This window comes from Paramacrobiotus metropolitanus, unplaced genomic scaffold (genome assembly GCF_019649055.1).
Source record: "Paramacrobiotus metropolitanus isolate TYO unplaced genomic scaffold, Prichtersi_v1.0 Parri_scaffold0000062, whole genome shotgun sequence".
NCBI classification, from domain to species: Eukaryota; Metazoa; Tardigrada; class Eutardigrada; order Parachela; family Macrobiotidae; genus Paramacrobiotus; species Paramacrobiotus metropolitanus.
Window position 1 is genome coordinate 235,645 of NW_026570282.1, and position 27,549 is coordinate 263,193.

Below are 27,549 nucleotides of genomic sequence, written 5' to 3' on the forward strand. Positions count from 1 at the left end.
ACCGCGATTTCCCCTCGTTTCGTATGAGCCGTTTAAACAGGAATCATTCAACGAGGAAGATCAGTGGGAGCAGAATGGAAGTAATGAATCAGATCAGAATTATAAGGATCAGGAGTACCAGCAGCCGACCCACTCAACTGTCGGTGAAGTGTGCACGGAAGCTTGGGACTAGAGATGAGTTTGACCTTTATAAACCGGTACGATATTGACGTAAATCTCGATGCTGTGCCTTGTGTTTGTATATGTATAGGACAGACAGCCTTTCATATTTTCGTTTTGTATTTGTATAAATACTTGTTGTGAAAGGCCTTTCAGTTTCTGTTGCAGTATTTGACTATTCCTTTGGTTTGTTTCAATTTGGTACCGTTTTATGGTTGACCTGAATTGTATAATAATAAAATGTTAAAGGATTGGTAGCTGCTTACTTTAAATGGAATTGAACATTGGTTCATATTAAATTAGTATTTAGGGTACGAACTTTCCCACAATTACTACAGTAGGTTTTAGTGTTTTACTATCCAGAATGGCCATAAGTATTGACTGTTACTTTCCTGCTTGTACTGATTGCGAGCATAACGAGTGCAGTCGCATAACACTGACTTTTATACGCATCAAGTCGGCTCGTTAAAGGAATGAAAAGTTACAGCTTAGGACAAAATGGTCGCATACCCAACATCTCCACATTCAGTACGAATGCAGCGCAGTGCACTGTACGACTGAGTTCAAAATATCCGTTTCGTACAAGTTCACTGCACCGCTTGCGTACAGAATGCTGGGTATGGGGCTATGCGACCATTTAGTCCTACATTGTACAGGATGCTGGGTGATCAGTTTAAAAAAAGCACATGTGTTTTCTGTAAGTAACCTACTCGCACTGCAGCAAGACGACTCTGGCCGGAGGTGGCCCAAATGATTGCCGCCAATTGCTAAAATTTAACGTTATGCCTGAAATTTTTGCATAAGTACAGCGGCGCCGACCTTCTAAAAGGGAGTACAAAGGTGTGTTTGTCGGTACGCAATGACAGCGCAACTGTGTGGCACCTTATTGATTAATTTTATACCGTACGTACCTGCTATCCTCTTTACGGTTCGCTTGGAAAACGAATACTTCAAGTATCGATCAAACATTTGCATTTTGCATTCCATTGGGATAACCCTGTGCTACTGTGTATGGTGATGCATTTGTGGATATTATGAATTCGTAAAATTTACCAAAATATCATTGTAATGTAAGTAATCGAAGGCCAATTTTAGCGAGAAAAGGAGACGATTGGATCAGAAGCAATCATGCTTCATACTCGGGTTCGGGAAGGAGATTACACTTCTTTCATCTATGACTCGGTGAGCGTATTTTATTGTTCTTTGATGCAACGGTAATGCGAACAACGTCGATTAATGTGGTTGGTTATTCAGATTGCTGCGGGAAAATATGCGGAAGTGGTTGAGTTCTTGCGTCCGAAGGCTGAACTGGCGCCAATGGTATTGTCGAAACATCACCTGCTCTTTTGGCTTTGGTTTTGTTTGGAATCGTGTTACTGATTAAAATTCTCCTGTTTCATCGTAATTTTTAGTCACAAGCGATCCATTCCGTTCTCGGTTGGTGCTACGTGGCGCTGCAAGATTTTGTCAATGCTGCCGATGCTTACGAGCGTTTAACGACCATCATGCCGGAAAATACTTCCTACTGGATTTGTTACGTTCAGTGTCTGGGTAAAGCTGGATTTCCCAGTGAAGCTATGAAGATCTTGAATTCAATTTCATCACGGATTGAGCCTGTTGTATTACTGACACTTCGAGCTGCTATTCGGTTTCAAGAAGATGAAACCCGAGAGTGTAAAGTGCGTATAAATCTGTGCCCGTTATTTGCCGGGTAAAAATAAGTTTCTTTTGCAATTATCGTCATATTAGAGAAAGTACCATGACACGATAGCAGTGCGTATTTAAGAACAAACAACTGCGTTGGGCGGAAGTCAGATTATACTTGCCGTCTTAAAGCAGATTGGAACATGGAAACATAAAGAGATCTAAATGTTTTATGCAAATGATGATGCACGAATGTTTTCAGAATCTCTTGGAGAAAATATCCAACAGCACGCCAACTGTGCATCATAATCAGGGTTGTGCTTTCTTTCAAGACAAAGAATACAGTGATGCTGCTGCTAAGTTTTCGCATGCCCTCGCTCTGGGTGGATTTCGCGCAAGTACGTGTTGTTCTGAAAATTAATAGTTTTCTTGATGATTACCCGATGATTACCCGTTTTCCTACCCGTTTGTAGGAAAACGTTTGTTAAACGTTTAACTACCGCTAGGTGAATGGATGTGTCTCAAATTTGACCGTTAGCTAACGTTTAACTAACTGTTTTTCCAAGTTGTTAAAATTGGATTATTAATCGCGCAGAGTGAAGTATGTGATATTAAATTTGCTAATTTTTGGTTGTATCGCGACAGAAACCGCATATGCACTGGCTGTGTGCTACTATGAAATGAATGATATACGGCAAGCAGTGAAATACTGCAACGATGTCATCGGGAAAGCCTTGTCCAATAACCCAGAACTGGCACCGCAACCACGAGTTGATGGGGAAGCAATGAAATTCATCCGAAATTCTCCAGCTTTGCAAAGCTCCTTTCTGATTGAAGCCTACAACTTACGGGCAGCGATAGAGCATCGTTCGGGAAATCGTAAGAATATCTCGTGCAGTTGTATTCAACTGTGTCTAATCTAACAGAGAATTCTGGTTATGCTTCGCTGCCACAGTGTGTGAACTTACTTGTATCTTGTTATTCGACTTGAGAAATGTTATTATGCAACTTTCGAGTTTTGCAAAACCCAGATTTGCAATTTCTGATATAAATAGTTTTGTTCTGTGTTTTTATTTTACAGTTCTGTTGGCCAAGGATGAACTGAAGAACATCCCGAACCGTTACGACGAAGACGTGGATCTGGTGACCTTACATAATAAGGCCATTTTGGATAGCGAGGCTGACCCAGAGGAAAGCATTCAGATGCTTTCTCACGTTGTGTCCCAGCCAATTTTTCCGAAGGAAGCGCTGCTAAATTTGATAACACTGTATCTCAAGGAGCAGCACTACGAGGTTGCAGCCGATTTCATGGCGGAAAATATAGAGATTTGCTATACTCAGCTGTCAGAGGTACGTATCCATCCCCCGTGGAAATGTGGATCATATATTATAGCTTAGTGTCAAGCTTACTACTGTATGTGGAGTCTGTGACTCTGTGGACACCGTTTGTAATTTTTATAGGATGCGTACAGTTTTTTCGAAGCGTGTATTATTCTGCAAACGTCACCAGAAGAAGCTTACCTGCGTTTCGAACAATTAATTTCACGCTACCAAGATCAGTTACGGAAACTATCTAACCAAGAGAAGCTGCGCCGGAAGGAAAATGCACTGGATAAAGTAAAAGCAGTCGAGAGTGAATTCGACCAAGTGATTTTGAAGTACGTTCACATTGGCGGTTGGTAAAAAATGCGCGTATTGTAAAAGGTTAATTATGGCTGTGCGACTTATGCCACAAGTTCAGTTTTATTAAAGGGGTCTCGCTTGCCGGGGTGTTGTGGGGATTGTATTTGTAATTTTTAAGGTGTTCGTTTGCTCCGTGGTTTCTACGGCCTATGTAGCATCGTTTCGGTTTTGTAGGTTGCAAGCAGCGGTCATGTCGCAGGCATTGATGTACTGGGAGCGGAAAAATTTCGTACAGGTCGAAAAGCAACTGAAGCGCTGCCATGAATTTCTATCCGACCAAGCGACATGGCGCACTAATATGGCTCACGCTCTTTTTATGATGGAGAACTACCAGGAAGCGGCGAAATTTTATGAAACCATCACCAGGAACCAGTTAACGGATCTGCTTAAGGTGGATACTTCTACGTGTAGTGCTAAAGTGGCATTTGGTTATGGTGCGCTTTCTTTTCATAGGTTAGTCCTATTCTTTTGGCCAACCTTTGTGTCTCATACATCATGATCTCCCGCAACGAGGAAGCGGAAGATATACTACGGCGCGTGGAAGAAGCCGAAGAGCGGAATAAACGCAGTCCAGTGCCGGATGGTGCTTCCGCCGTGGAAAGCAGTTCCTCGTTGTGCTTAATTAATCTGGTTGTTGGGTGAGTTGCAAATTATGTATAACGATTTATTTGCAAATTATGGGATATAATAACCATACTCGTATCGTTGGTTAATGACATCTATCATTAGTAGTTAGTAGTTACGACTGCTGTAGCACTTAAGTGATAAACTGACGATGAATAAATACTGTCACTGCTTATAAAAGCCCGAACATACAACTTGGACATTATTACCTGTTTTTAGCCCTTGTATTGTTTTTTTTTTACACGGCAAAAACGTGAAAATTGAAATTATTAGAACATTTTAAGTGGCTAAATGGTTCGCTGAGACAGATTCTGATTCCAGTTTTTCTTTTAGAACACTATACTGCAGCAAAGGAAATTATCAGTTTGGTATCAGCCGCATATTGCGCAGCTTTGAGCCATCGGTAGCACAAAAACTAGATAAAGAAAGCTGGTCGTATGCGAAACCCGTCATTCTAGCGGCACTTCATAAAATCTCCCAACATGAATTCAACATTGAGCCGGGTGTCATCCAGGAGTGCATCGAATTCCTCAGGCAGTGCGAAGGTAATTTACATATAGTTTGCGGTTTTATTGCTCAGAATATTTGAAAAACTAGTGACCTTGTAGAAATGAGTGTGATAAAACATCTCATGCAATCATGAATTCCATCCCGTTTTCTTTTTCTAGACGTTGGAAAAATGATGCCGCTCGACAATGTGTTAGGCTTAGCAAAACCGACCACAGTTGGAGCAGAAGCCAGAATCTTAAGGAAGCTGTTCCTAAACTATGCTGTGAAATAATCACTGTAGAAACGGTTACCGATGCTGATTGTGGAAACATTACTTAAATAGAACCCGGCGAGCTGTTAATCAGGGAATTTTTTATTGCTAGTCATTTAATATTGCGCACACAGTAATAATGAGTCTGATGCAATTGCCACAAATTATTTAAGGCTTCCAGATGGTTTTGAGCGTCATTAGGAATTCTGAATAAAAGAGCACAGTATTAAACTAATGACTAAAACAAATAAAGATCTTGTGCAGGTTGCTCCAGCATGACTGATTTATAACGAACCTTGATAGGTCACCACCAGTTTATCTGCGAGTCTTTATATATTGCGCAACTCTCGGATTTTTTGCAACTTCGTTGTACACCGCTTTAGTTTTCGGATAAGGGTTGAGAAAAGTCACGGGGACTTTGACGAATTTCCACTCTTTCAGTAAATCGATAGCTGCAGTGTTTTATTGAGTTATGGTTAGGTATATGTGCGCAACTAATTATTCGTTTATCCGGATGTGAAAGTGAAATTAACGATAACTGTTGGTATAGACACTTGAATTCTCATCCTAATAATACTTACGGGTCCACATAATTACTTGAAACTACAGATATGCAGTAGGTTGTGCAAACTGCAAACGTTCTACCATATCGGAACAATTTTACTTATTACAAGAATGAACTTCTGTGATATGGTTTCGTTTGCTGTATTGTAAGACTGCTATCCGTAATACAGTCTTTAAAATTTGAGTTATCGTAATTGACCAACTTACCGCAAAATAATGACAGGTCTGCAATTGTCAGCTGTAAACAGAAAGAGCTTAATCAAAAAATTAATACTTGTATTTTTCAGGGTAGAATTTGTAATTGCTAAAATCATAATAAGAATGAATATTCTAATTGCTAATTGTAGAATTTGTAATCAGTAAACGATTATGCGCACAATCACATCAAATGCGTTCAGTCCAAAGATTTCGCCATAAATAAACCTTATAATGGGTTTAACATAAATTATTTAAAGATTTTTCTCGCGGCTCTACCTGGTTATTATGTTAGCTGTGTGGAAGAGCTTGTAGCAGGGCGAACACGACCGCAGTTTAATACAGTGGCAAAAACATGTAAGTACAAGTACACAGCCTGTACTACGAGTACATACATGTAAGTCAGGATACAGTACCTTATTTCCAACGTTAACAACATGTCCGTTTGATCCATACTGGGTAATAAATTTCTCCATGTTTCGGAAAATTGTCGGTAATGTATCGGTCATGAATATATTGGTAGCATTTTTCTACAAAATTAAAGAAAACAGTGTTCAACAATTTTTTACAACTTGAGATGAATGTTATTAAGAGTTCGTAATCGCTGCCTAGTGTAGGTGCAGTTGCATATGGCTGCAACTCAGCCTGCAAGTGTCATTTGTTGATAACTCTTTTACAATGTTTACGGGGGTTCAATCAACATCATACCGACATAATTAAATAGCTTGAATTAAGAATCGGACGACACACCTTATCGCTTTCGGGGGTATGGAATAAAATCGTTACTGTTCCATCATAAATCTCCAAGGCCTTTTCCACAATTGAGCCGGCCAAAGCTTGTTCCCAGTCTCCACCAGGCAAAAACCCTATATGGATAATTGTTCGCGTCATGTTGCCAGTAAGAGTGGGATGTATTGTACATAAGTACAGATACAATATTTGTTTTAATACTGCACTTAATGTCTTTTTTTAAATGCTGCAATGTGACTAAATGGTATTTGCAATTTCAAATGGATTACAGTACGTTGATATACACGCAAATTTTTCTAAATTTAATGCTTAAAATCTATGAATGAATAACAGAATTTACTGCTAGAACAAACTTTGTTGGAAAAAACGCGTTTAAAATAACAGAGTTCCGTATTTACACTTGCAAGTGCATCTATATATTTGCGTACGGCGCACATAATAATATATTTACGTACCGAAACGTTGTCCCAAAAACCTGATAATTGGTTTGGCCTCTCCTAAAACTTTTCCATCGACCTCTGGAGAAGTCAAATTTTTAAATTAGCAGCACTACGAGTAGCATGGCTTAATAACACTCGCTAGTATTATGGTGCCATGGCATTAGTGCACTACAATCCTGTAATATTAATAAGTTTTTCGGGCATAACAAGATCTGCTGTTTCCTCTCTCGCAGCAAAGTAAACTGGAAAATAAGAAATCCGTGGACACCAATCAAAATTCAAAGTCGTAAGTGGAGTCAGTTTAGCGCAATAGGTATGTTCTTACTTCTTACCAAGATATGGCAGTGTTCCCCAAGGAGTTTCTAAAAGGATCCGCATTACAGTAAATAGTGTAATAAACAAACAAATTAAAGGCGTTTGGAATGCAGGAGTTATTGTGAACATACTCGCTTTGAAAGTTCCCGGCCATTGCGACTCAGTTATTCGAAAGTCAGTAAATTTTTGTCCAGCAGCGGCAAATGTAATCCGCATAAATTCACCGCGACCACGAGAATCAAAATAAACCAGCTTGTAATTATTTGTATGCGCAGGAGTGCCAGCTGAAATTACGGATTTACATAGCAATAAAGTGTAAAAATAGAGAATATTTATTAAACTAGACATTTTCCTTAAGACCGGACAAATGTAACGAAAGCCAAATGAGAAATTGTAAAAACAACACTTTTATGAATTCAGTTTTTAAATGACTTTCGTCGAAGTGTTAATGGTTTTTATAAGTTACGGGGAGGAGAGCGCGGCATAAGATACAGCAACATTCAGTGCATGCAGTTTAGTTTTTCGTTACCCGAAGAGCGAAAGTTAAGGTTGTACACTTTAGGGCTTCGTGGTTTCAGGCGCTTTTTGTGTGTTTTACATTAGTATGAGTACTAGTTAAAATTCACAGTAATCGAAACGCATTGTTGCGGTCGAGATTTAAAATTCTACGTGGTTGCTGGTTAATTACGATACCTCAATCACCTTGTACCGGTATGGACCTATCGGTACCGGTTTGTAGGCGTCCGCCGTGATGGTCTTTATTTACGAGTATTATGTACTTCGAAATTTAATGCCTTTAATGTACTGTACATTGTACGTCTGCGTATACTATATAAATATACGTATGTTCCATACGGTTGATGCGTCTTACAAGTCGGCTTGCTCACCATCAATAAAGTATCCCGTGTATTTAATAAACCATTACAGCCCCAAAGCATTGTCTGACGGCCGCAACTTTTTATGTTTATGCGCGCTGTTTACCGCCGCGCTTTAGACATAACATGGATCATCATTTATGATATAGAATAACGATATCTGATCATGAGTTATTTTAAAGATCAAAGCATGGCGATGGAAAGTGCAAAGAAAAGAAGCTGATTTTGAGTACGAAAATGTAATTAGATACCTTTTCGGCCCGGATGCAAAAGTAGATCGCATGCGTTTATTGTGAGTTGCATTCATTCTGAAATATTTCCTTACGGAAATCAACCATGTTGTATACGTTCTAATAGTACTTATTAATAATTAATGACAGTAAATCAAGTTTAATTAGTAACTAAGTTTTGTGCAGGTCCAGTTCGCCGTTGTTACTTTGCTATTTGCGTGTCTGGAGGTAGTGGGCCACCTTTTCATTGTGGGCAGTCTTATCCAAAACAGCCTTGAGTTTAGGATACGGCGTCAAGAATGCAGCTGGATCTTTGACGAACTTCCATTCTTTTAAAAGGTCAATTGCTAAAAAAACATCGATTTACCTGCGATTCTAATAAGTGTGGTGCACCTACTTCTTCATATTTCTGACGACAGCAAAATTTGGGAAACCGGCAGCCTCTCTACACTTTTGGTAAATTAAAAACAAGTTACCTGCTGCAAATACTACAAAAGATGTAACTCAGAAATTCTTGGAAAAACAGTTTTTGTGGCAAATATATGCTTTGATTCAGTCTATTTGTGTTACATTATGTACATATTTCATTAAAAGCCTAAAATGCTTTTCTGAGAGGCGGACAATAAGGAAGACTTACCACAAAACATGGACAGATCCGCAGTTGTCAGCTAAAATAGAAAAACAACGTAGGATTTAAGTTCGACATACCGTATGATGCAGTGCGAAGTTTTTTTGTTGTGACTACCTTGCTTCCGTAACAATGGCCGTGAGTGCCATGTTGGGTGACGAATTTTTCTACGTCTTTGAGGATTGTAGGGACACTGACTTCCATGTACTCTTTGGTTGCATTAGCCTAATTGTACGCAAAAAATTTCACAACGCTTAACAGGGATGCTCGCGCGCTCCTCACATACGAGTACAACTATTACAATGCGCTAATTGTACGTGAATATTAAGTTACTGATTTTCAAAATGCTTTAATTATGCACAATTCGAGTTGTAATAATACTAGCACCAAACGGTGAATAACCTTTTCGCCATCTGGAGTCTTAAAAAGAATCTTGACCATGCCGTCGTAGATGTCCATAGCCTTTTCCACAATAGAGCTTGCCAAGGCTTGATCCCAGTCTCCACTTGGAAGCAGACCTTTGACAGAGAATGTGGTTTTTAGCATAAGGTCGAAATGAAATATTCGCATGCAGCGATGTTTTTTTTAAAAATGCAACCGGTAAGAAACCGGAAGAAAAACAAGTGCTCGAATACAGCAAGTATTCGCATGCATTGCCTAAGCACCCACGATTACGAAACGAAACCGTCAATAAACTTACATTTTACCGGCAGAAAAGCACGTGCACAAGTACCGATTCAAAGCTCCTTACCGAAACGCTGCCCTAAAAGGCGGATAATAACTTTCGTCTCTCCGAGTGGCTTGCCGTCCACCTCTGGTAACAAAAGATATTATTATTGCGTATAAAGATCGATAAAAAATACGTGAAAAATGTAATGCTGAGCATTCCATAAAAAAAATAGCATTACCTAAGTAAGGCACAGTTCCCCATGGAGTCTCTGTAACGATATGCGTTGATAACCCAACACTTTACTCCTTGTAAATCTGGACGTCGACTTCAGCATTTCAGGACAATACACTTAAATTGCTGCAGTTTCACCAAGCGCCAAAATTCTCAGTTCTTAAAACGGAAATACAGATAGATTTGTTAAAAATTACTCGGTTTGAAAGCCGGCCAGTCTGGGGTTGCTACGCGGTAATCTTCGAATTTCTGTCCAGCGGTGGCAAAAAGTAGTCGAACAAATTCCCCGCGACCGCGTCCATCGAAATATACTAGTTTATAAGTATGCATTTCGGTAGGTGAATCCGATCTGTAGAAACGTAATACGTAAGTACATTACCATTTACCAGATGTTGAAATAAATTTGGTTTAAAGTGGATTGTTAAACTGTACTTACAATTACGTATTTTTTACCTACTTATGCAGGCAAGAAGATGGATTCTATGTCCTATAGGTAGAGACTTTACGGCATCAGTAGAACAATACACAGTATGGTTTCGGGCATTAACGTCTGAACATCAACCACTATTTACAGTAAAACCAGAGCTAAAACAAAGCGGATGTAAATAATCAGTGCACTACCAAAGCCGTTAGCTGCTGGGTTTTCGTTTTACTGAAATATTCAAATCGTAATGCGCAACTGTCAGTCGCTAGTATTGTCATTTTTGATAATCTAAAGTTTGTCACTGCTGTCAGACATTTTAGAAAGCACGAGGTTAGATTTTAAATAAATCTTAAATCTTCCTTACCCGTAAAATGTCTCAAGATTTCGGAGGTTCTGAATTTGGTTCTTCTGGGATTTATCTGTACTATCTATTAACTATACTTCCAGTTCTATCAATGAAAACGTGCAAGACTACTGAACCACATTTAGTATTCCAACCGCCACAAACTGCTGCACAACGGTTTATTCTTGCGACCGTTCTTATGCTTTGGAACTAACACATGTTCAGCTTGCACACAGTTTTTGAGTTTAACGTGCCTGGAACAATATTGGGAATCTGCTTTCACAGCCGGCGGAACCGGTACAGCACAATACGGTTGCTGCATGGTCCTAGCGAAGCCGTCATTACTCGGCGATTCTGCACAATCGTGGTTGTTTATGTACCAGCTGAGCTGTTTGCTCGCCGAATGCTGTACGGCGTTTTGTACGGTGTTCCCAGCCGGTTGCACGTTGCAGCAGAGTAAACATTATCAATTAAAAAAACTATGGCTGCTACATGCGAAGCAGCAAAAAATACCGATAAGTACGGTACTACTTGTACAAAGAAAATATAATAATTATCATCTATACTTGAAGGACCAAATAATTGTCTAACTACAGTGTATTTACATATATCACAGTCTGTTGGTTAGTGCGAAACAGCACTTGTATCTTGCGAAGTTAGCACAAAACGAATTCGAGAAGCTACGTTATTAAACAGGACTTACGTGGCATTAGTAGATTCTGGAGATGAAGCCTCACCAAAACTTATTCCACAAAAAAGCAAAGACTGCAGGGCAATTAAACCAAAATTCCGTAGGGGTCCCATCCTGCAAGGTCACGTTTTTAGCTGCTGTTTCAGTTTATTTGCAAAGGACTTGCTGCACCTACATGCACCTTTTAAAATCAGGTGAACCTGCTTTTTATGTCAAACTGCAACCGGAAAAATGTATCCCAACCCGGACAGACTTGGACCGATCAAATCAGACGTCGATTTCAATCAGTAATCAAAACCGATGCTTGCTTTACGTTTCTGTGTACGCTAAACTGATTAATAATTAGGTGAGTGAAATAGAATTACTGTTATGTGTGGATTACTGCTATATGTCAAGAAATTTATTTTGTTGATCGTCGCAGCTGATGTGTGAAAGTGCATCTCATAATTAAAAACTAAAAAATTTGGCGCAATAAAAAGGAAGAATCCCACAGTTTTGAGTCTAAATTTTCAAGTTATAAGGAGAAATTGCAGGACTTGAGTAGCAGATTTCCCTTTTACTGATAACCAGTTGTCCAGGGATCAGAACTATAAAATTATAATTTATACCGATGTGTGGATATGTGTACGTAGACCCCCGACCGTCTCTAAATTTTGTAAAACTCTTTACGCTTTCGACGTGCAGTAAGCGTCCTGGTTGATTAAAATCGTAATTTAATCGCATCGATAGGTGACTGACAGATCTAACCCTTAAAATATGATAGCATCAGGCGGAAATTCTATGCGTACAGTACAACATTTGATTCTCGATACCGCAGTAATCATTTTTAACTAACAACAGCACGTGAATAATGTCACGTTACTGGCTTAATGCTTTTTAGCGTATCCTGAGAGTTTGTCGTGACTGCGGACTTTGTTCACAACCTCCTTCACTTTGGGGAAGCCATCAATGAAATCCTTCGTAGTTAGATTGAGGAGAAGTGTGGAGTCCAGCACTGGCAAAAGTCCGAAGTTAGATTTAAGAACAAAATTACCAATTATTGCAAATCGTAACTTTCTTCCTCGACAGACAGAAGTAGCTGTTCAATAGCTTTGCTTTTGCCGTAATTAATTGTTAACGGAGATTACATTCCCGTCCTGTAACCGTACCGTTGTAGATTGCAATATCCGCTGCGGTAATCTGTCAGCACAAAACGTAAAGGTCATAGTGGCATTTTAGAAAATAGCAAAGGTAACGTCAAGGTGGATAGGTAATGTAAAAGCTTATGCAAATGCCGTTGGTAAATAAGTTTTTATTCAGAAAAGGTGACTTATTTTACCCGTGTGAAGATCACTGAACATTGTCGCGCCGGGAAAACTGTACTCGTACCTTGTTTCCCACGGTATACCCGTTTGTCCCGTGTTCGGAAATAAATTTCTCCCAATACTTTAGGGCTGGATTGAAAATTTCTTGTTGATATTTTTGACCTTCAGTCGCCTTTATCAAATCAAATGTGCAGGAAATTAAGACAGATGTATCGCATGAAGGTATTTGGGCACCATGGCCACCTTTTGTCCTTCTGGCGACATAACAACTTTTCCCATCGCCGTAAAAATATCGGATGTTGCCGCTACTACGGATTCGACCAGTGCTTGTTCCCATTCGTTTTCTCCAGCGAGACCTGACATTTAAGCAGGAAAGTGTGTACGTTGCATATGCAACGCAATGTGTAAAGTTGTGTTTGCTGACCGTATCGCCGTGCTAAAAAGTTGACAATAGCACTGGTTTGCGCCAGTTTTTGTCCGTCCACTTCCAAAACTAAAAAAAATAGGTTCTGCATTACATATCAACCGCTAAAAGCCTATAACAAGTGTAATTTATTTGCAAAAGCCGTATCAGTTACTTTAAATTGTGGGTTAGATGCATGTTAAAATACTTATTCATGGAATGAGCGATAAATGCGAAAGACGATATTAAGAAATCCATGCATACTTGGCAGCTGTCCAAACGGTGTGTCTAAAAAAACAAAGAAAAAACTGGGATGTACAGTATAATTATTTGTATTATATGAGTACGCGTACCACCACTACGTTAAAACTGAAATATTTGTACATACCAAGACGGCACTTAACAACTGTGTTCTTGATGTATAAGAGACATTATAGAAATGCAAAATACACGTGGCAGGCGTAATTCACAGTTAATGCTAGTTTTGAGAAATAAAGTTAAGTACCTCTCTAGGCCTACGCAGCTTCTTTAGAACCAAACAATTTTTTTTCCTGCGCAGTTTAAGTAACCATATTGTTGTGCAGGAAGGAATCCGCTTCGACTACCGCTTTCTAACTTAATTTGTGTTTGAAATATGCACTACCCCTTGCACTTAAATTAACTAATTATTGTGCTTAAATTAACTAATTTTTGTAATTAGGTGTTGAGTTGGAAGATATTTTTTCCGCTTACTGGATTTCAAGGAGGGCCAGTCTTGGAAAGCCACGGGCACTTCCTCCCATTTTTGACCGATGGCTGTTAGCAGCAGACGTACGTATTCTCCACGGCCTCGAGCACCCTCCCAGTACATCAGTTTATAATTAGGCATTGTGCCGGTATCTGAGCTGAAAGGGTTAACGAATTATTTTTAATTCCACAGATATAATCCGAACAGATTTTAAAAAACTACAAGGTCACCTTTTTTTAGCTAACTTGACAGTTTGATACAGATTTTGCATTACTTGTAGTTATTTTTTTCTTGCATGCCCAAAATTATAATAATTTTAAATTATGATGATAATCATAACCGACTGAAAATCTGACCACCAGATTAATAAAACGAATTTGAAAAAAGCAGTATTTATAAATTATAATTAATAAACAAACCTTTCCCAGCAGAAATACCTGAGTAGCCTGGCTAATGTAGAGGCTGTAGAGAACCGGGAACTTCCAATACTGGCACGAATCGCAAAGTGGATAGCAAAATGCTCGAGCAAACATCATCGCTTACATCGATAACTCTTGGTTTATATATGAAACCTGTAAACCCTAACGACCTTGGTATTCACAAGTAATTTGTGGATAATACCATCTTAATAAAGCTGATTAACCATTGAAACTGTTGGTTTTCAACTTTAAACGATCAGAAACCCCACATTATGCATTAGCTTGTTTTTCTGTTGGTACTGTAATAATTTAATTCAACCTTTCGATACTCCATTGTTCGTATTCGTACGTTATCCGCGGGGCAATGGTGTAGTACCGTAAATATCACTAACAGGCTTAACAAATAAAGTTCGTTAGCTGACGATGGAAAGCTGTTACTGCACGTATATTATGGCGGCTATAGAAATGATTTGCAGTTAATTTTGATTTTGGTATGATTTTGGGCACCATTGGCGCTTCTAAGTGCACTTAACTTTAAAAAATTATTGTTTTTTTCGAAAACGGATGTATAAAAATGCACCAACGTCGTCACCCCATTACGAAAATTACTACTGTTTATAAAGGAACTGCAAATATCAGGTGTAGCCATTCAACATTTCTGTAATTGCTCGGTCTTGCTAAATGTCAAAGAATGACCGTCTTGTTTCCATTGTTTAATATAACAGTGGAAATGATATAGGAAACCGTTATAGGCACCCCCTAAAACGCCCGTTTATTATAGGCACCCCTTTTCACACCCCGTTTATTATAGGCACCCTTTTTAAATTAATATGATATATGTAACAGATTCAGTATTCTCAGATAGTAATGCAGTTTTATTCGGATAATAGTACAATAACTTCTTCTGGCGTCGAGTTAAGTACATCGACAAGCTTAACTCGACGTAATAGGACGATTAGGCAAATCAGCCAGCATAGAGCGAATCAGTTATGCGTCTTCTACTGTGACCAGAAAGTCATCTTTCGCGGTAGTTAGCTCATTCAATGGCTTCCTTCCAAGCCCTTTAAGACACCGTGTGATTTTCTCAGCCTGTAACACTTCTGCCAACCATTCCCTTTGAGCTGAGGCTTTATGAATACAAGTGTTTGCGGGCGATGCTCCAGAGATCAGTTCAGCAATGTAGGAACACACCATAGGGCCGCACTGATAGGACCCCAGCAACTGAAGCTGGACAATTGGAAACTACGGTGACCGGATTCTGTTCGCCACCGTACAGCATGGACAGCTGCAGTTGGACGTGCGGCGACAGCGGAGCATTCATGCTGTTATACAAGCGAACTGTATTCTCGGATGGCCTTTTGTTGCGACATTACAAAATGGTTTGAGCCATACAGGGTCTGGATATATTCCATTCCAGCCGCCAGATCATTCTGTATGCGCTTTACCTCCTGCCCGTCGGGATTGCAGATGGCAAGGTCGCCTGGATCTGCGAGACCGGTAAACCGTCCTGTATTTCCTTTTTGGCATAGATATGAGAAGATGCCGATGACTCTGGCATAGAGCATCCGCCCAACCGCCAGGACATCAGCCAAGTCGCTATCGTAAAGGTTCAGCGGCGCTCCTATGCCGTTTTCACCCTATTTCACGTTCTAATATTCGTAGGACGTGGCCTCGAATGCTGGCTGCAAGCCTAACGCGAGCCGGGCACTTGTTTTGTCGGCTATGAGTGAATGTCCGAGCGCCAAAGCCTTTCTTTCTGTATTCTCTGTGGTGCACGCATTCGTGGAAAATCTTTCTGTACTTAAGGGACGGCTCCAGAGCTTCTCCGGTCTTGAACTTTTCGGACCGTCGTATTGTGAATGTTTGGAAAGTCGCTTCCTGGTATGTCTTAAAGTCTTTCTCGAATTCTTCAAAAGAAGGGTATTCGTCCGTCAGGTCAGCGACATTTTCGAGGGATGGGAATACCGAATCTTTGATCATGGCTTCCGATGGCCCCGGCGCCAGAGGGCTGCTTGAACCCGCCATGATATGATATTTGCAAATTGCCGGTATTGGGAACAAAGTTATTGATACATTTATGTAATATATGAACGTATAACCCTGTTATCTTGACCTCTTGTCCATAGGAAGCTTTTACGGTCATAGTAACAATAATAAACAGTAATAAAAATTTAAAACAGTAATAACAATTTTTTGGAAAATGTAAGTAATATTCCGTTCACATAATTATTTACCATATATTAATTCAAAATGGGTGCCTATAATAAACGGGGTGCGAAAAGGGGTGCCTATAATATACGGGGGTTTTAAGGGGTGCCTATAAGGGTACCCAATGATATATAACAGCAAAATAAGTCCCAAACATACTCAGGTATACGTAATGCTCTCTAATTAAAAGAACAGAAAATCAGGGAAATGACAAAAACCGCAGCAGTCAAAAGAAAGTACAGCCCAATAGAAATGCTTCAAAGAACAAATAATATGTCATGAATCTGTTGTGTAAGTATTGCACGTTAAAGATAATTGACAGAATTTATGATGCACTTCGGCATTTGTATCATCCAGATGTTATTAATTTGAAATTTCGCCCGCGTGCAGATTTATAGTTCGATTTTCGCCCCATCATTCCACCAGCTCATTTTCGAATCTTCAGGTAAGCTGCTACCTTTTCGTTGTGGAGAGCTTTATCCAAAACACCTTTGACTTTTGGATACGGATCAAAAAAGGATGGGTTGGTGATGAATTTGTACTCCTTCAGCAAGTCAAAAGCTATTAAAAAGAACAATTATTATAAATCGCGAAGGTGCAAATAATAACACTTGCGCAGCCGCAGCGTGCGTCCCTACACCGGTGGGGATTTTTCCGTAAGGCCTGGAATGCTTTATTGGTACACAATTTATTGCAGTATAAACCACAAATGCTAAAAGTTAACTGATTCAATAGATATTTCGCTACTTTGTTATTTTACCTGACCTACCCTGATTGCTTATACCTAAGATTTCAGACTTGTAACAAAAAGGCTTTTAGCAAAACTTTCTGAGCTTTATTTAAAATAACAAATACAGAGCACTCCCCATCGTAGTCATACTACCTGACATGTACTCTGTAGATACAAAGACTATCCTTTTTTGATTGATCGATTCTAAGCTTGTATTTGTTTGTATTAAAACTGCATATATATAGTACTGCCGGCCCTACGGAAAATCCGATTTCCCATCACACTTTAATGACACATAAAGGGCAGTGCTAACTTTACACACGCATATCTTAGAAAACAAAAAACCTGATGTAAGGTTTTAATAATTAATAAACAATCCATAAGTTATATTTAAAATTTTACCTTACCGCAAAATAGACAAACATCCGCCGTGGTCAGCTGCAATTAGAAATATCAAATAACCAGATTATACCGAAATTATTTTGACATCATGTTATAGATTGTTAACATTTTGTATCCAGAAGGTCTCCTTTAATGTTCGCTTCAATTTCTAATAATTGCTTGTGATATAGTGAACGCTAGCTCCAAGGACAATAAAAGGTGTACAAATTGCTCATTTGCATTGTACTGTGGCGCTATGTACCGACCTTGCTGCCGACGCAGTGGCCGTGGCTGCCATGCTGCGCAATGAATTTTTCCAGATTCTTCAGGATATTTACCAACTGGACCTCCATGTACTGTTTAGTGCCAGCAGGCTGTAAAAGCGAACAAGGTTCTAAACCATATTTTACCATCATCCACAAGTGTGCAGCTAACGTAACAATCGTTATTGACCTTTTCCTCGTCCGACATATGATAAGCGATTTTTTCCATTCCGTTGAAGATATCCATGGACACTTCGACTACAGAGTCCACTAGACCTTCCTCCCAGTCACCACTTGGAACCAGCCCTTAATATGGGTGGCATAATTAATTGCAATTTGCCGCGAGCTTTAACCGGCACATCTAATTCGGAAACACTTCCGACCTACCATAGCGGTGCCCCACAAATCTGATCACGGATGTTGTTTGTGCCAGTTGCTTTCCATCAACCTCTGTAGTAAATGGGCATCTTATTTTTTTTTATGCGTGCACAAACAATTTTTTTGTGTAGCTCTGTTCTGTACTTGAGTGTTGAGCTAACAGAACTATGTACTTACAATATATTTACAGTAACAAAACAAGGCACTGCTCCGAATTTTGTTATCGGTAAAAATTATTACGCTTCGTAGTAAACCGCAAATTATAGCAAGTTAAATTATGTCCATTAATTAGCTGTAATTATCTTATTTGAACGAGCGCGAATTATGCAGTTTTCCTCTACAAGTACCTAAAACTGGGCATGTTCCCCAAGGTGTGTCTGTAAAAAAATTATAATAAGTAAACTGCAGAACATTTGAAACCAGATCTCTGGTTTTCCAATTTGCGATACCTACTAGGTTTAACTTGCGGCCAGTCACCAAATGCAATCCGGTTGTCTTCAAATTTTTGTCCAGCCGCGCCCAGAATCATGCGCACAAACTCTCCCCGGCCACGCACATCGAAATACGTAACTTTGTAATGAGGCATTATAAGTATATCGGCTTACAACGTTTAAGCGAACAGAGAAAAACTGTTTTTCAATCTTCGCTTCAAACAATGCGGTTTAGCGCTTCTTAATTTATTATACTGCTGCAATACTGAGCAAAATTATTAGATTATACAACTCTAATATGGCAAATAGTCGTGTGGAAACGGGCAAAGAAGAAGCGAAGCTATGTGTAATTGAATATGGATAACTGCTAATCCGTATATGTCGCTTCCGCTTTATGCATTGGGTTCCATACGCGCATGCGCATTTGCCCTAGAATTTCGATACCTCCTATTTGTTATCCTTTCCACTTTCTCACTGTGCCTATAATAAATGGAATCAAGTTCCAGGCCAGTCATCACGTTTTTATTTGGTAAATGGGATTTAACACCGTTGTGAAAATTGTCGAATCATGCACCTGTGTGTTTGTTCAGTGTGCAGAACCGTTATGTAATGCACTTCACAATGTAAATGCGCGGTGTCCCATTTGCCGGCATAAGGTTCCTGACGGTATCCAGTGACTTAAGCGTGAGATGCCGGCTACAATTTAAGTGCGAGTGTAACGTTCTAAAATAATATCAGACGGAGAACATTTGCCGAGACACCTTCCTGAATTGAACACCCATGGAATTTCTAAGGAAGAAACTGGCTTTGAAAATAGTATGCACATTGTCTCACAAACACAGATTTTTCTCAAATTAATTTACAGAATTTGTACCTACAACAGCGAGAAATACGTATATTTATAGTGTATTAGGGTATTGTGATATTTTGGCGCGCCAAGCAGTTAGCTGTTCATGTATGGTTAAAAACATTTAAAAAGATGCATTAGGTCTTTCATTCAAATAAGCAGCAATTCTTGGTTGAGTTTTGACACTTTTAAACGCTGCTTTGACGCCTGGATAATGTTCCAGCGACTGGCTATCGAGAATGCCATGATGAAATAGATTGTCCAACACTAAAAAGTTAGTGCCGTTAATTACAGAGTCTGAAAACTATGTATTATAACATGACGTTATTCAAGAATAATTGCGAAATTTACCACTGAATATGGCGATATCCGCAATGGTCATCTAAAAATAGTAATACTTGATATTTACAAGGGCTGCAAGAGTCTTTTGAAATTAATATAACGCACATGATTTCCCACGGTGAAACCATTGTTGCCGTGCTGTGATATGAAGCGGTCAAAGTTAGAAAGTACGGAAGGGACTGTCACTTCTTTGAATTTGTGCACTGCGTCTGCCTGGAAATAAACTCGAACTTTTGTTAAGTTGTCTTTGTGGACTTTCTTTTGTTATATACTTCTGAAGTACCACAAGCGGACAGTTTCGACATGAAATTAACAATTACAGACAAAACTCTATTGTATGGTATGTGTAAATATTCAAGTCCAATCTGGCCACTGGAAGTGTTGGACGGTTATACTTCTACATATGTACTGTATTACCGCTGTTTAAACAAATTTTTAAAATTTTGTTAATATATAATCTCATAAATAAGATAAAATAAGTGCGACTCGTAATAATAATAAACGATTGAGATCCACTGGTATCGAATACCGAACCACGAAGTGATGCAATATTATTTGCGAACAGAATTTTACACTTACCTTTTCAAGGTCATTTCCTTTGAATTCTCCTATATGTAAAATTTTTGCCAAAAAATCAGATGCAGCCTCTATTACTGAGTCCACGAGAACTTCCTGCCATTTGTCCTGGCCCGCTAATACTGGAAAAAATAAGTTAATATTTGCTACAGTGCATGGCGTTCGACCTGAAAGGTTAGAAGTGCTAAATTAAAACTGATTATTATCCAAGTGTTTGTAGCCGGCTTGTCAGACTAGGTATTACGATGTACATGTACGAATACATACATACATTGTAAATTAAACCATTCCATTCAAGTAGATTGTTATTAGAAAATTGTCCATACCTCAAAATCATATTGTCCCTATATCAATATGTACTGCGAAACTTACAAAAAGATCGCGCCAGGTATCTCGCGATAGCATTTGACTGAGCGACAGTGCGGCCGTCAACTTCCAGCAAAGGCAAGGTTCCCCAAGGTGTTGCTGAATTAACACAACTGGCTTATATAACGCCTATACTCGTATCTAGTTATTATTTTGAAATGTTATTTACAGATAAAAACTTATGGTGCTTGACAATAGAAATGGTAATTGTTAACGTTGTTCGACGTACTTGTCCTAAGTGATGGCCATCCCATAACGTCGACTCGGACATCTTCAAACTTCCTATTAGCAGCAACAAATGTTAACCTCAAAAGCTCGGCCCTACCGCGGCCATCGAAGTAGACTAATTTGAATGACTGCGGCATAATTCGCTCACAAGACTTACTAAAATTATAATGTTTTTATCAGTACTAGTTTAAGTAAAGTAAAGTTTTTGTGTAAGTTTATAACAAGAATTCAGCACGCTGTACACTCATGCAGACATTGTACAACAACGAGGCATACACGTTCAAACCCTAAATCAAAACTTCCGGATAGCCTGCACCTTTCTTGCTGTTCGTTTGTACGAGTATCATAGTTGCAGCAATGCAACTTTATAAGTTTCCGTAACCGCCGATCTTTTGAAAATACCGCTCTAACACTGTTGCTATTATCCTCCTTAGCCGGTAAACGTTTCAGGGGGACCATCTTTTGAGTGACAAACACAGTACTTTGCCTCTTATTGTTAGAGGTAGAAGTACTGACGAGTACAGATCTGTACAAACGCCGTAATGGTTTTTGAGATTTTCATACCATACTTACGAGTATATACAATACATGCATCCAGCAATAAGTGTCCCAGCGTTCAGTGGATGCACTAGTCAATACAAAACGTGCGCGCTCCATGCCGAATTTAGAAAGCCACATTTCTTCAAGGGTACAAAAAATGCAAATACCGGATAGGAAGATGCATTTTTCAAATTTGTTTGCCCAAGTTTAGAATGGAAACCGTTCTTCTTTATTCACGTTCTTCTTTATGTTATACGTGATCAGAAGGGCGGAGCTAAAGCAGAATATTATTTTTCTGTTGGCAAACTTGCAAAATTTCATCTTAATGCGATGCTCTAAAATAACCCTCTTGTCACGAAATCCATCCAGATCTTTTGAAACCGATGACCCGAGCGGCTATAAATTCTATAATTTCCTTATGAGTATTTGCCGGCGGATTTGACGCTGGTCCAATTGACAGGGCATTGGCTAAAGTTGATATATAAGTTGGCAGATCTTCTGGAGTTCGTCGTGCTAGAGAAGATAAAAGATAAATTTTCATGTATTGTACCTTTTTCATCTTTATGCCATCAACCATGGTAATAAAATTTGGTAATAAATGTTTCACAGTATGCATATCGTTTTACATTGATTTTAGTGTTGTGAACATGCGCCTTGTTGTACCTAATGGTCAGTCTTACTGGTAGGCCTACGGTAGGTAATACAAATACAACCTTCAAGTGTTTGCTTATAATTATGGGAAGGAGGTACGGTACTATAATAATAACTGTTCTCATGATCAGTAACACATTAAACTCATATTTCATGCAAGGCAAAAGCATTTCGACTTAAATCATCACCTTCAGTGTATATCTGGTTAATTTTTTCCTTTTCCGCCGCGAACTCTTTTTCAAAGTTAAAAAATTCCAACTGTGGAGAAGATACATCCTCAAACACTGGCGCATATACAGCTGGCTGGAGTAGAGGCAACGTTCCTTCAAATTTCGGAGCAATTAATGTTAAAGGCTGATTCGGAACACTTAATTTGCCGTAAGCTTGCAGCACTTCTATAACCCGCGTTAAGTCTGACAGCTCAAACAGCGTATCAAAAACACTGGATAACTTCATTGAAGAATTTTCCGTGGCTTCTAGAACCGGAAATACCGACCGCGAGTTCTCTCCTATATCTAATACGGGCTCCGCTTCTGGTAAATCCGATTCGTCAGGCAAGAAACGCGGCAACTTCTCGGCCGTCAACAGAGAAAAAAGTCGATCCAAGAGGAGCAGATTGTTCTCCTTATCTATGTAGTTATCCGTGAACGTCAATCCCGAACTAAGAACCATGACCTTTCCTCCTTTTGGAACCGATGCAAATGCACAAATTGGTTGATGCATTGGAAAACATGCGGAACCGGTTGTTAATAGTGGTACAGCCGGGGATTTCACTTTCAGTGTTGTCCCATAGGGAAATAAAAAGGACTGCTGGTTCTTTGTATCAGTAGACTGGCTGGCGGACATCTTCTGCAGATATCCGTCGCTGATCAAAGCTTCCTTGGGAATGAAGTATTTTTGGAAAACCCCTCGAATAACGCTTTCCATACCAAGCGCCATGCCATATTCCTCCAGTAAATAATTGATGTTTGTGCGGATAGGCTCTTCGCTATCCTCTCCCAGCCAAAAGAACATACTGCCACCGGCATCTAGAAAGGATTTTAGTAAATTAAATTCAGCAGTGGAAAATTTCCTTTGCGGCGATGCGAAGATCACATAGCGGCAACGTGACAGGAATCCTTCGCGAAAAATATCTTTGGATGTTTCAATGCTCCATTTTTGTCGCAGTCGTTTGGTGAGAACCTTCAGTCCATTTTCAGGGGACACTCTTTCGTTCTTGGCAATGGAAAAAACTATTTCTAACTGCTGAGAGCCCATTTCAAAGATCCCGGATCGTCAGTACTAGTTCCAGGAGGCACCAATTCTTTGCTGATTAGTCATTAGTGAATATAAGGGAGTTTCGTTAGAAAAGACAACTGGCAACACATATGTAACATACAGATCAACGGGAAGCAATTTAGCACAGAAATATAAGCTGAAGTTCAATCAATAACTCACCTGGTTTGCAGTGAATGCTTCTTGCCATCATCGTGTGGCTTGCGCAGATGCTGTACTGTACTACGTAGAGTACAAAATTAAAGCAGTTGTATATATGCAAATGCCGGCATCAGAAAGCCGTCGAACAATCATCAGATGTTCCGTCGAAAGCCGTCGAACATGTCAGATGTAACTCCATTGCATGCATAATGTTACGATATACAATAAAGTATTATGTGAATATTGCTGCAGTTTTGTTTTGCTTTAGTTTTAGAAATTAGGCGTGCAGCATATGTGCAGTTACACATAAATCGCAAAATAAGCTGTTAAGGTTATCAAAAGAAATGTACATTGTTTTTTTAAACTATTAAATTTACACAAGTGTTTCTGGCTGCTCTAACCGTAAGTTAACTGACTGACTAGGTAACGTTAAGTGGCTGCAGTATAATGTCTGGTTGACCGAATGTGCGTCGTTAGGTAGATAAACTGTTAACTATTATCAAGTACTTACTATAGTGTGAGACCTATGGTAAGTTCTTGCTATAAATATTATTAACCAATGACAGATAAGCCGAGCTGATAAGTACTGTAGTTTTTTGACAGAAAATCTAATCAGAAGTGATAAACTAGAACAGGCAATCCACTTATCAATGACAGTTAATTATGTTTGATCATAGTACTGCTATCAGGATAGCGCGCTAACGTATGTTATGTTTGTATGCATTTGCTAAAACAGGTGTTGTGCGGACTCTCGATAATAAGATAATTTCGTTTAAAAACAATATTTTTCCGTTAGGAGTTCGTATGGATGAGTGAAATAAATTAATCTGAACCTCTGCTGTAAGCATCTGAATATCCACCAGTTTGAATCTACAATATTTTGTTTCTAACGATAAAATCTGTGGATTGCGATCAGGTTTTAAAAAGACTCAAAAATTCTGAATATTTTTCTTACATCAACGGTGTTCCTTTTCAGGCAGTGTGTCTGTCTATTTGTTTAGCCAACGTTTTGATAAACGATAAATCCTAACATCAGTAAAATTATTTTGTCGATTGCAGAATATGGTGCTGGGGCTTCCCTCATTACTGAAAATCGTCCTCACGGGTTTGTTGCGTTGCATAACTTTAGTTTATTTTTCTGTTTTCAGTTTAGTGTACCAGTGCATTGCACTTTCGATGCCAAAGCTTAAAAAAGTCAAAATAATTGTGTAATTAAACACTATATCACTTTACTGTTGCAGTTACAACATCCGGAAAAATCAATGGAGAGCATATTGCCGAAAGACCGACCTTTGAACACAGTTTTGTTAATGATACCAGCGGCATTGTTATGACAAACGGTGGATGCTACCCAGGATGGAAAGAATATGGTAGGTATGTGACAAAAGCAGCCTGAATATTCAGCTTAAATTAAATTGGGCTTTTTTTGGTATTGGAAGCGAGTAAATATTTTCTAAACTATACCAAGCTCAGTAAAGGTTCAGCTGCTTTACGGAAGAATCCACGGAACCAAAAAAACTTTGAAGTGTTTTACTTCACTCAGGAGACTACTGCTACTTCTTTTCCGGCAACACTACAAACAACTTCGAGGGAGCTTATAACAGTTGTCGTACTGCATTGGAAGCCAAACCGGGAGCGCCCGTACCAGATCTGGTGTCCGTAAAAAACTCCGTGGAGAATGACTTATTGGTAACTATGCTGAAAAATTTTGGACCGGCATTTTGGATTGGTCTTCGTCAAAATCAGTCCTCAGGATTTCTTTGGGCTGATGGTCGACCGTACGTTTTTTCCCACTGGGGAGTACAGGAGGACCAAGCGACCAATCTGGTGAGTTGATTACGCGCTGTTATCATCTGCTGGTCAAGCGGTCTCTTCTGCGATTTTCCGTACAACGGTAACTGCTATAGACAGATATTTCTATGGTTTAATAAGTTCAAACATCTTCGAATTGTTTCAGAAACAATCTGTTACGTGTATTGTTATAAATAAGAGTATTTAAAGTTGTAGTCAACTTGTGCAGCGCTGATGAACGAAGACGCTCAAACCGGATTCTGGAGGAATCGGGACTGCAGCGAAAGCAACGGCTATATTTGCAAAGCTGCAAAAGGTATAAATGTATTACACATCTGGTTTATTTGTGTTTTTCTCCGGTTACTCAGATTAAAATTTCAAATTAACCAGATTCGCGATTGCCGTCCACGGTGCCAGATGTTGATTTGCGCTGCCCAAAGGGCTTCCGCTACAAGAATGACATTTGCTTCCTGGTTAAAAAATTTAGAGAACCGGTCAGTTGGGATGAAGCCGACACAAAGTGTCGGCTCTTTGGTGGCGTTTTGGCTACTATCCGGGATATATATGAAAATGCCCAGTTTCGCGTAGCATTAAACTATCTGGACTCTTCTGACACCGCTAAAGCATGGATGTCTACGGGAGCTGAAAATTTCCGCCCGGCCAACACCAGCCGCCAGCAGTCTTTTCCCGGTTTGCTGGAGTCATCAAAGAATGTTGAATCCTTTCATGACCGAACGCCGTGTGCGTATATGCACAGCGGTGGCAAATGGTTTATAACATCGTGTTCCAACAGTTTCTTATACGCTTTGTGTGAGAAACGTTTTGGTGCGTACTGGCTACAGCCACATTTTGCAGCTACCTGTGTTAGAACAAATATTTTTCACTTGTTTTCAGACGAAGAAATTATTGAAGATTTTAATTTAACAACAATTACACTATATCCTGCGACAAGTGACGGATTTGTGAATACGGATAACTTCGTTTCCGGTCCCATTATTAGAACAACGGAGGTGGCGCCCATCGATGATCCGTATCCCGGACTGACAGCCGCAACCATTTCATGGATTGTTTTCGGCTTACTGCTTTCGGTGGGCTTCGTCAGTTTTCTGATTTATGTGGTCTACACAGGAAGGAGTATTTTTGTTACCCGATACCTTAATCGAGTATCAGGAAGGATCAAACGAAGCTTTTTAAATAATATGCGTCGACATCGCAGCACTGACCGCAATGAACTAACTCTACAAGATATTGTGATTGTGTAATTTAATACTTCTACTCGTAATTAATAACCTTCAACTGTTTCGTTCTTTTACGATTAAATCCGTATTGGTAACGATACATTTATATCTATATCGCAGTTTTGTTAACAGCAGTAGTCAAACGAAACTAATGCAGGAAACCGAAAAAGTAAACAAGAAGGGGAACAGATTTAGCGACTGATCGAGGGAAGAATTTTTTTATTTTGCGTTGTAATACATAAATGTTGCTCGTTGGCAAAGTATTACAAAAAAATGATGAGAGCTTAGTTTTATTCAGAAAAGATTTTTAAAATTCGCTTGATCAAGTCAAACTAATGTAAGAGGAAAAGATCAAAATGTGCCCTTTGAAATTAACTATACTGCATTGGTACCTGACTATCCACAGCAAAATCCCTGAATAAAAATTAATATACACTGCAAATTATCTTTCCTTTACAGATTGAAAATGATTGAAAATAATCGTTTTGCTGACTTCGTTAATATTATGATTACAAGAAACAGCTTCGGCTTTGCCTCCGTGTTTCTTGTGATCCACGGCCGGTTTGAATGGAGAATTCGTTAAGTTCATTAAATGTATTAACAGCCTTAGCAGTTATTGTACAGCGTCTTGAGGAAAGACTCTAGAATCTAGATTGGATTGTTGATGGGTCCCACCAAAAAATTATAAGTTTAACCACGCATAGACTGGACTGTGATAGAAAGAAGCTCGGTCACTCTTGCATCTAAAGATTCTCATTGGAAAGGGGTGGTAGTTCGGTACTCACTCGTTTGGTGATTTTTCGGGTAGGTTCGGTCACTAACTCGTCCAGTGATTCTCGCAATGGTGGTAGCTCGGTCACTCACTCATCTCTCACTGGGTAGTGATAGTAGTTTGGTCGCTCACTCGTTTAGAGATTTTTCTTACTGGTCAGTGGTGGTAACTCAGCCATTCACTCATCCAGAGATTTTGCTCCCTGGGCAATGATGGAAGTTCGGTCACTAACCTGGCTTCCGATTTTTCTAACTGGACAGGGGTGGTAATTCCGTCACTCAAGCGTTTGGTGTAAATTTGCGCTGTTGATTA

At 39.3% G+C, this 27,549-nt stretch overlaps 8 protein-coding genes and 1 long non-coding RNA gene across 18 annotated transcripts; 3 read left to right on the forward strand and 6 right to left on the reverse strand.

Moving 5' to 3' along the window:
• Positions 1 to 80: 80 nt before the first annotated feature.
• On the forward strand, positions 81 to 5,088 carry LOC129593616 (tetratricopeptide repeat protein 30A-like). Of its 2 annotated transcripts, none has more exons than XM_055490026.1 (12): positions 81 to 197; positions 1,255 to 1,341; positions 1,414 to 1,479; positions 1,572 to 1,838; positions 2,066 to 2,201; positions 2,449 to 2,682; positions 2,885 to 3,153; positions 3,265 to 3,461; positions 3,661 to 3,877; positions 3,940 to 4,124; positions 4,444 to 4,655; positions 4,779 to 5,088. In XM_055490026.1, exons 1-12 carry the CDS (start codon positions 84 to 86, stop codon positions 4,889 to 4,891), a joined length of 2,097 nt encoding a protein of 698 aa, XP_055346001.1. In that variant the 5' UTR covers positions 81 to 83; the 3' UTR covers positions 4,892 to 5,088. The 2 variants fall into 2 exon arrangements, with proteins under 2 accessions (XP_055346001.1, XP_055346000.1); XM_055490025.1 differs by lacking the exon at positions 81 to 197 and adding an exon at positions 869 to 999.
• LOC129593629 (glutathione S-transferase 1-like) lies at positions 4,942 to 7,652 on the reverse strand. Of its 2 annotated transcripts, XM_055490046.1 has the most exons (8): positions 7,266 to 7,652; positions 7,152 to 7,181; positions 6,835 to 6,897; positions 6,380 to 6,495; positions 6,046 to 6,159; positions 5,642 to 5,672; positions 5,166 to 5,322; positions 4,942 to 5,076 (listed from the first exon to the last, which is right to left on the reverse strand). In XM_055490046.1, the coding sequence occupies exons 1-7, from the start codon at positions 7,480 to 7,482 to the stop codon at positions 5,186 to 5,188; spliced, it is 708 nt and encodes a 235-aa protein (XP_055346021.1). In that variant the 5' UTR covers positions 7,483 to 7,652; the 3' UTR covers positions 4,942 to 5,076; positions 5,166 to 5,185. The 2 variants fall into 2 exon arrangements, with proteins under 2 accessions (XP_055346021.1, XP_055346022.1); XM_055490047.1 differs by lacking the exon at positions 4,942 to 5,076 and having other exon boundaries at positions 5,172 to 5,322; positions 5,642 to 5,659.
• Positions 6,142 to 14,340, forward strand: LOC129593632 (uncharacterized). Its single transcript, XR_008691107.1, has 3 exons — positions 6,142 to 6,527; positions 7,053 to 7,132; positions 13,634 to 14,340. It is a non-coding gene; the product is annotated as an uncharacterized LOC129593632 (long non-coding RNA).
• On the reverse strand, positions 8,296 to 11,556 carry LOC129593626 (glutathione S-transferase 1-like). 3 transcript variants are annotated; one of them, XM_055490042.1, is made up of 9 exons: positions 11,408 to 11,556; positions 11,239 to 11,340; positions 9,966 to 10,117; positions 9,776 to 9,805; positions 9,619 to 9,681; positions 9,270 to 9,385; positions 8,985 to 9,092; positions 8,877 to 8,907; positions 8,296 to 8,586 (listed from the first exon to the last, which is right to left on the reverse strand). In XM_055490042.1, exons 2-9 carry the CDS (start codon positions 11,337 to 11,339, stop codon positions 8,450 to 8,452), a joined length of 738 nt encoding a protein of 245 aa, XP_055346017.1. In that variant the 5' UTR covers position 11,340; positions 11,408 to 11,556; the 3' UTR covers positions 8,296 to 8,449. The 3 variants fall into 3 exon arrangements, with proteins under 3 accessions (XP_055346017.1, XP_055346016.1, XP_055346018.1); XM_055490041.1 differs by having other exon boundaries at positions 11,402 to 11,546; XM_055490043.1 differs by lacking the exons at positions 11,239 to 11,340; positions 11,408 to 11,556 and adding an exon at positions 10,557 to 10,736.
• Positions 11,927 to 14,253, reverse strand: LOC129593630 (glutathione S-transferase 1-like). Of its 2 annotated transcripts, none has more exons than XM_055490048.1 (8): positions 14,098 to 14,253; positions 13,666 to 13,817; positions 13,198 to 13,221; positions 12,955 to 13,023; positions 12,774 to 12,886; positions 12,595 to 12,702; positions 12,375 to 12,405; positions 11,927 to 12,220 (listed from the first exon to the last, which is right to left on the reverse strand). In XM_055490048.1, the coding sequence occupies exons 2-8, from the start codon at positions 13,799 to 13,801 to the stop codon at positions 12,093 to 12,095; spliced, it is 609 nt and encodes a 202-aa protein (XP_055346023.1). In that variant the 5' UTR covers positions 13,802 to 13,817; positions 14,098 to 14,253; the 3' UTR covers positions 11,927 to 12,092. The 2 variants fall into 2 exon arrangements, with proteins under 2 accessions (XP_055346023.1, XP_055346025.1); XM_055490050.1 differs by having other exon boundaries at positions 14,080 to 14,232.
• A 2,031-nt stretch (positions 14,341 to 16,371) lies between the features above and the next one.
• On the reverse strand, positions 16,372 to 18,894 carry LOC129593588 (glutathione S-transferase 1-like). The gene is made up of 7 exons (XM_055489981.1): positions 18,493 to 18,894; positions 18,387 to 18,416; positions 18,049 to 18,111; positions 17,852 to 17,967; positions 17,665 to 17,772; positions 17,425 to 17,455; positions 16,372 to 16,848 (listed from the first exon to the last, which is right to left on the reverse strand). The coding sequence occupies exons 1-7, from the start codon at positions 18,623 to 18,625 to the stop codon at positions 16,715 to 16,717; spliced, it is 615 nt and encodes a 204-aa protein (XP_055345956.1). The 5' UTR covers positions 18,626 to 18,894; the 3' UTR covers positions 16,372 to 16,714.
• A 388-nt stretch (positions 18,895 to 19,282) lies between these two features.
• On the reverse strand, positions 19,283 to 20,977 carry LOC129593543 (glutathione S-transferase 1-like). The gene is made up of 6 exons (XM_055489909.1): positions 20,831 to 20,977; positions 20,608 to 20,700; positions 20,239 to 20,357; positions 19,765 to 19,872; positions 19,669 to 19,699; positions 19,283 to 19,584 (listed from the first exon to the last, which is right to left on the reverse strand). The coding sequence occupies exons 1-6, from the start codon at positions 20,964 to 20,966 to the stop codon at positions 19,442 to 19,444; spliced, it is 630 nt and encodes a 209-aa protein (XP_055345884.1). The 5' UTR covers positions 20,967 to 20,977; the 3' UTR covers positions 19,283 to 19,441.
• Positions 20,978 to 21,721: 744 nt separating this feature from the next.
• LOC129593542 (intraflagellar transport protein 52 homolog) lies at positions 21,722 to 23,870 on the reverse strand. 2 transcript variants are annotated; one of them, XM_055489908.1, is made up of 3 exons: positions 23,458 to 23,870; positions 22,209 to 23,328; positions 21,722 to 21,882 (listed from the first exon to the last, which is right to left on the reverse strand). In XM_055489908.1, exons 2-3 carry the CDS (start codon positions 23,275 to 23,277, stop codon positions 21,722 to 21,724), a joined length of 1,230 nt encoding a protein of 409 aa, XP_055345883.1. In that variant the 5' UTR covers positions 23,278 to 23,328; positions 23,458 to 23,870. The 2 variants fall into 2 exon arrangements, with proteins under 2 accessions (XP_055345883.1, XP_055345881.1); XM_055489906.1 differs by having other exon boundaries at positions 22,209 to 23,870.
• A 289-nt stretch (positions 23,871 to 24,159) lies between these two features.
• LOC129593567 (lymphocyte antigen 75-like) lies at positions 24,160 to 27,411 on the forward strand. Of its 4 annotated transcripts, none has more exons than XM_055489948.1 (7): positions 24,160 to 24,276; positions 24,496 to 24,541; positions 24,678 to 24,806; positions 24,980 to 25,263; positions 25,444 to 25,543; positions 25,618 to 26,052; positions 26,122 to 27,408. In XM_055489948.1, exons 2-7 carry the CDS (start codon positions 24,499 to 24,501, stop codon positions 26,487 to 26,489), a joined length of 1,359 nt encoding a protein of 452 aa, XP_055345923.1. In that variant the 5' UTR covers positions 24,160 to 24,276; positions 24,496 to 24,498; the 3' UTR covers positions 26,490 to 27,408. The 4 variants fall into 4 exon arrangements, with proteins under 4 accessions (XP_055345923.1, XP_055345924.1, XP_055345925.1 ...); XM_055489949.1 differs by having other exon boundaries at positions 24,206 to 24,415; XM_055489950.1 differs by having other exon boundaries at positions 24,239 to 24,352.
• The last annotated feature ends 138 nt before the right edge of the window (positions 27,412 to 27,549 follow it).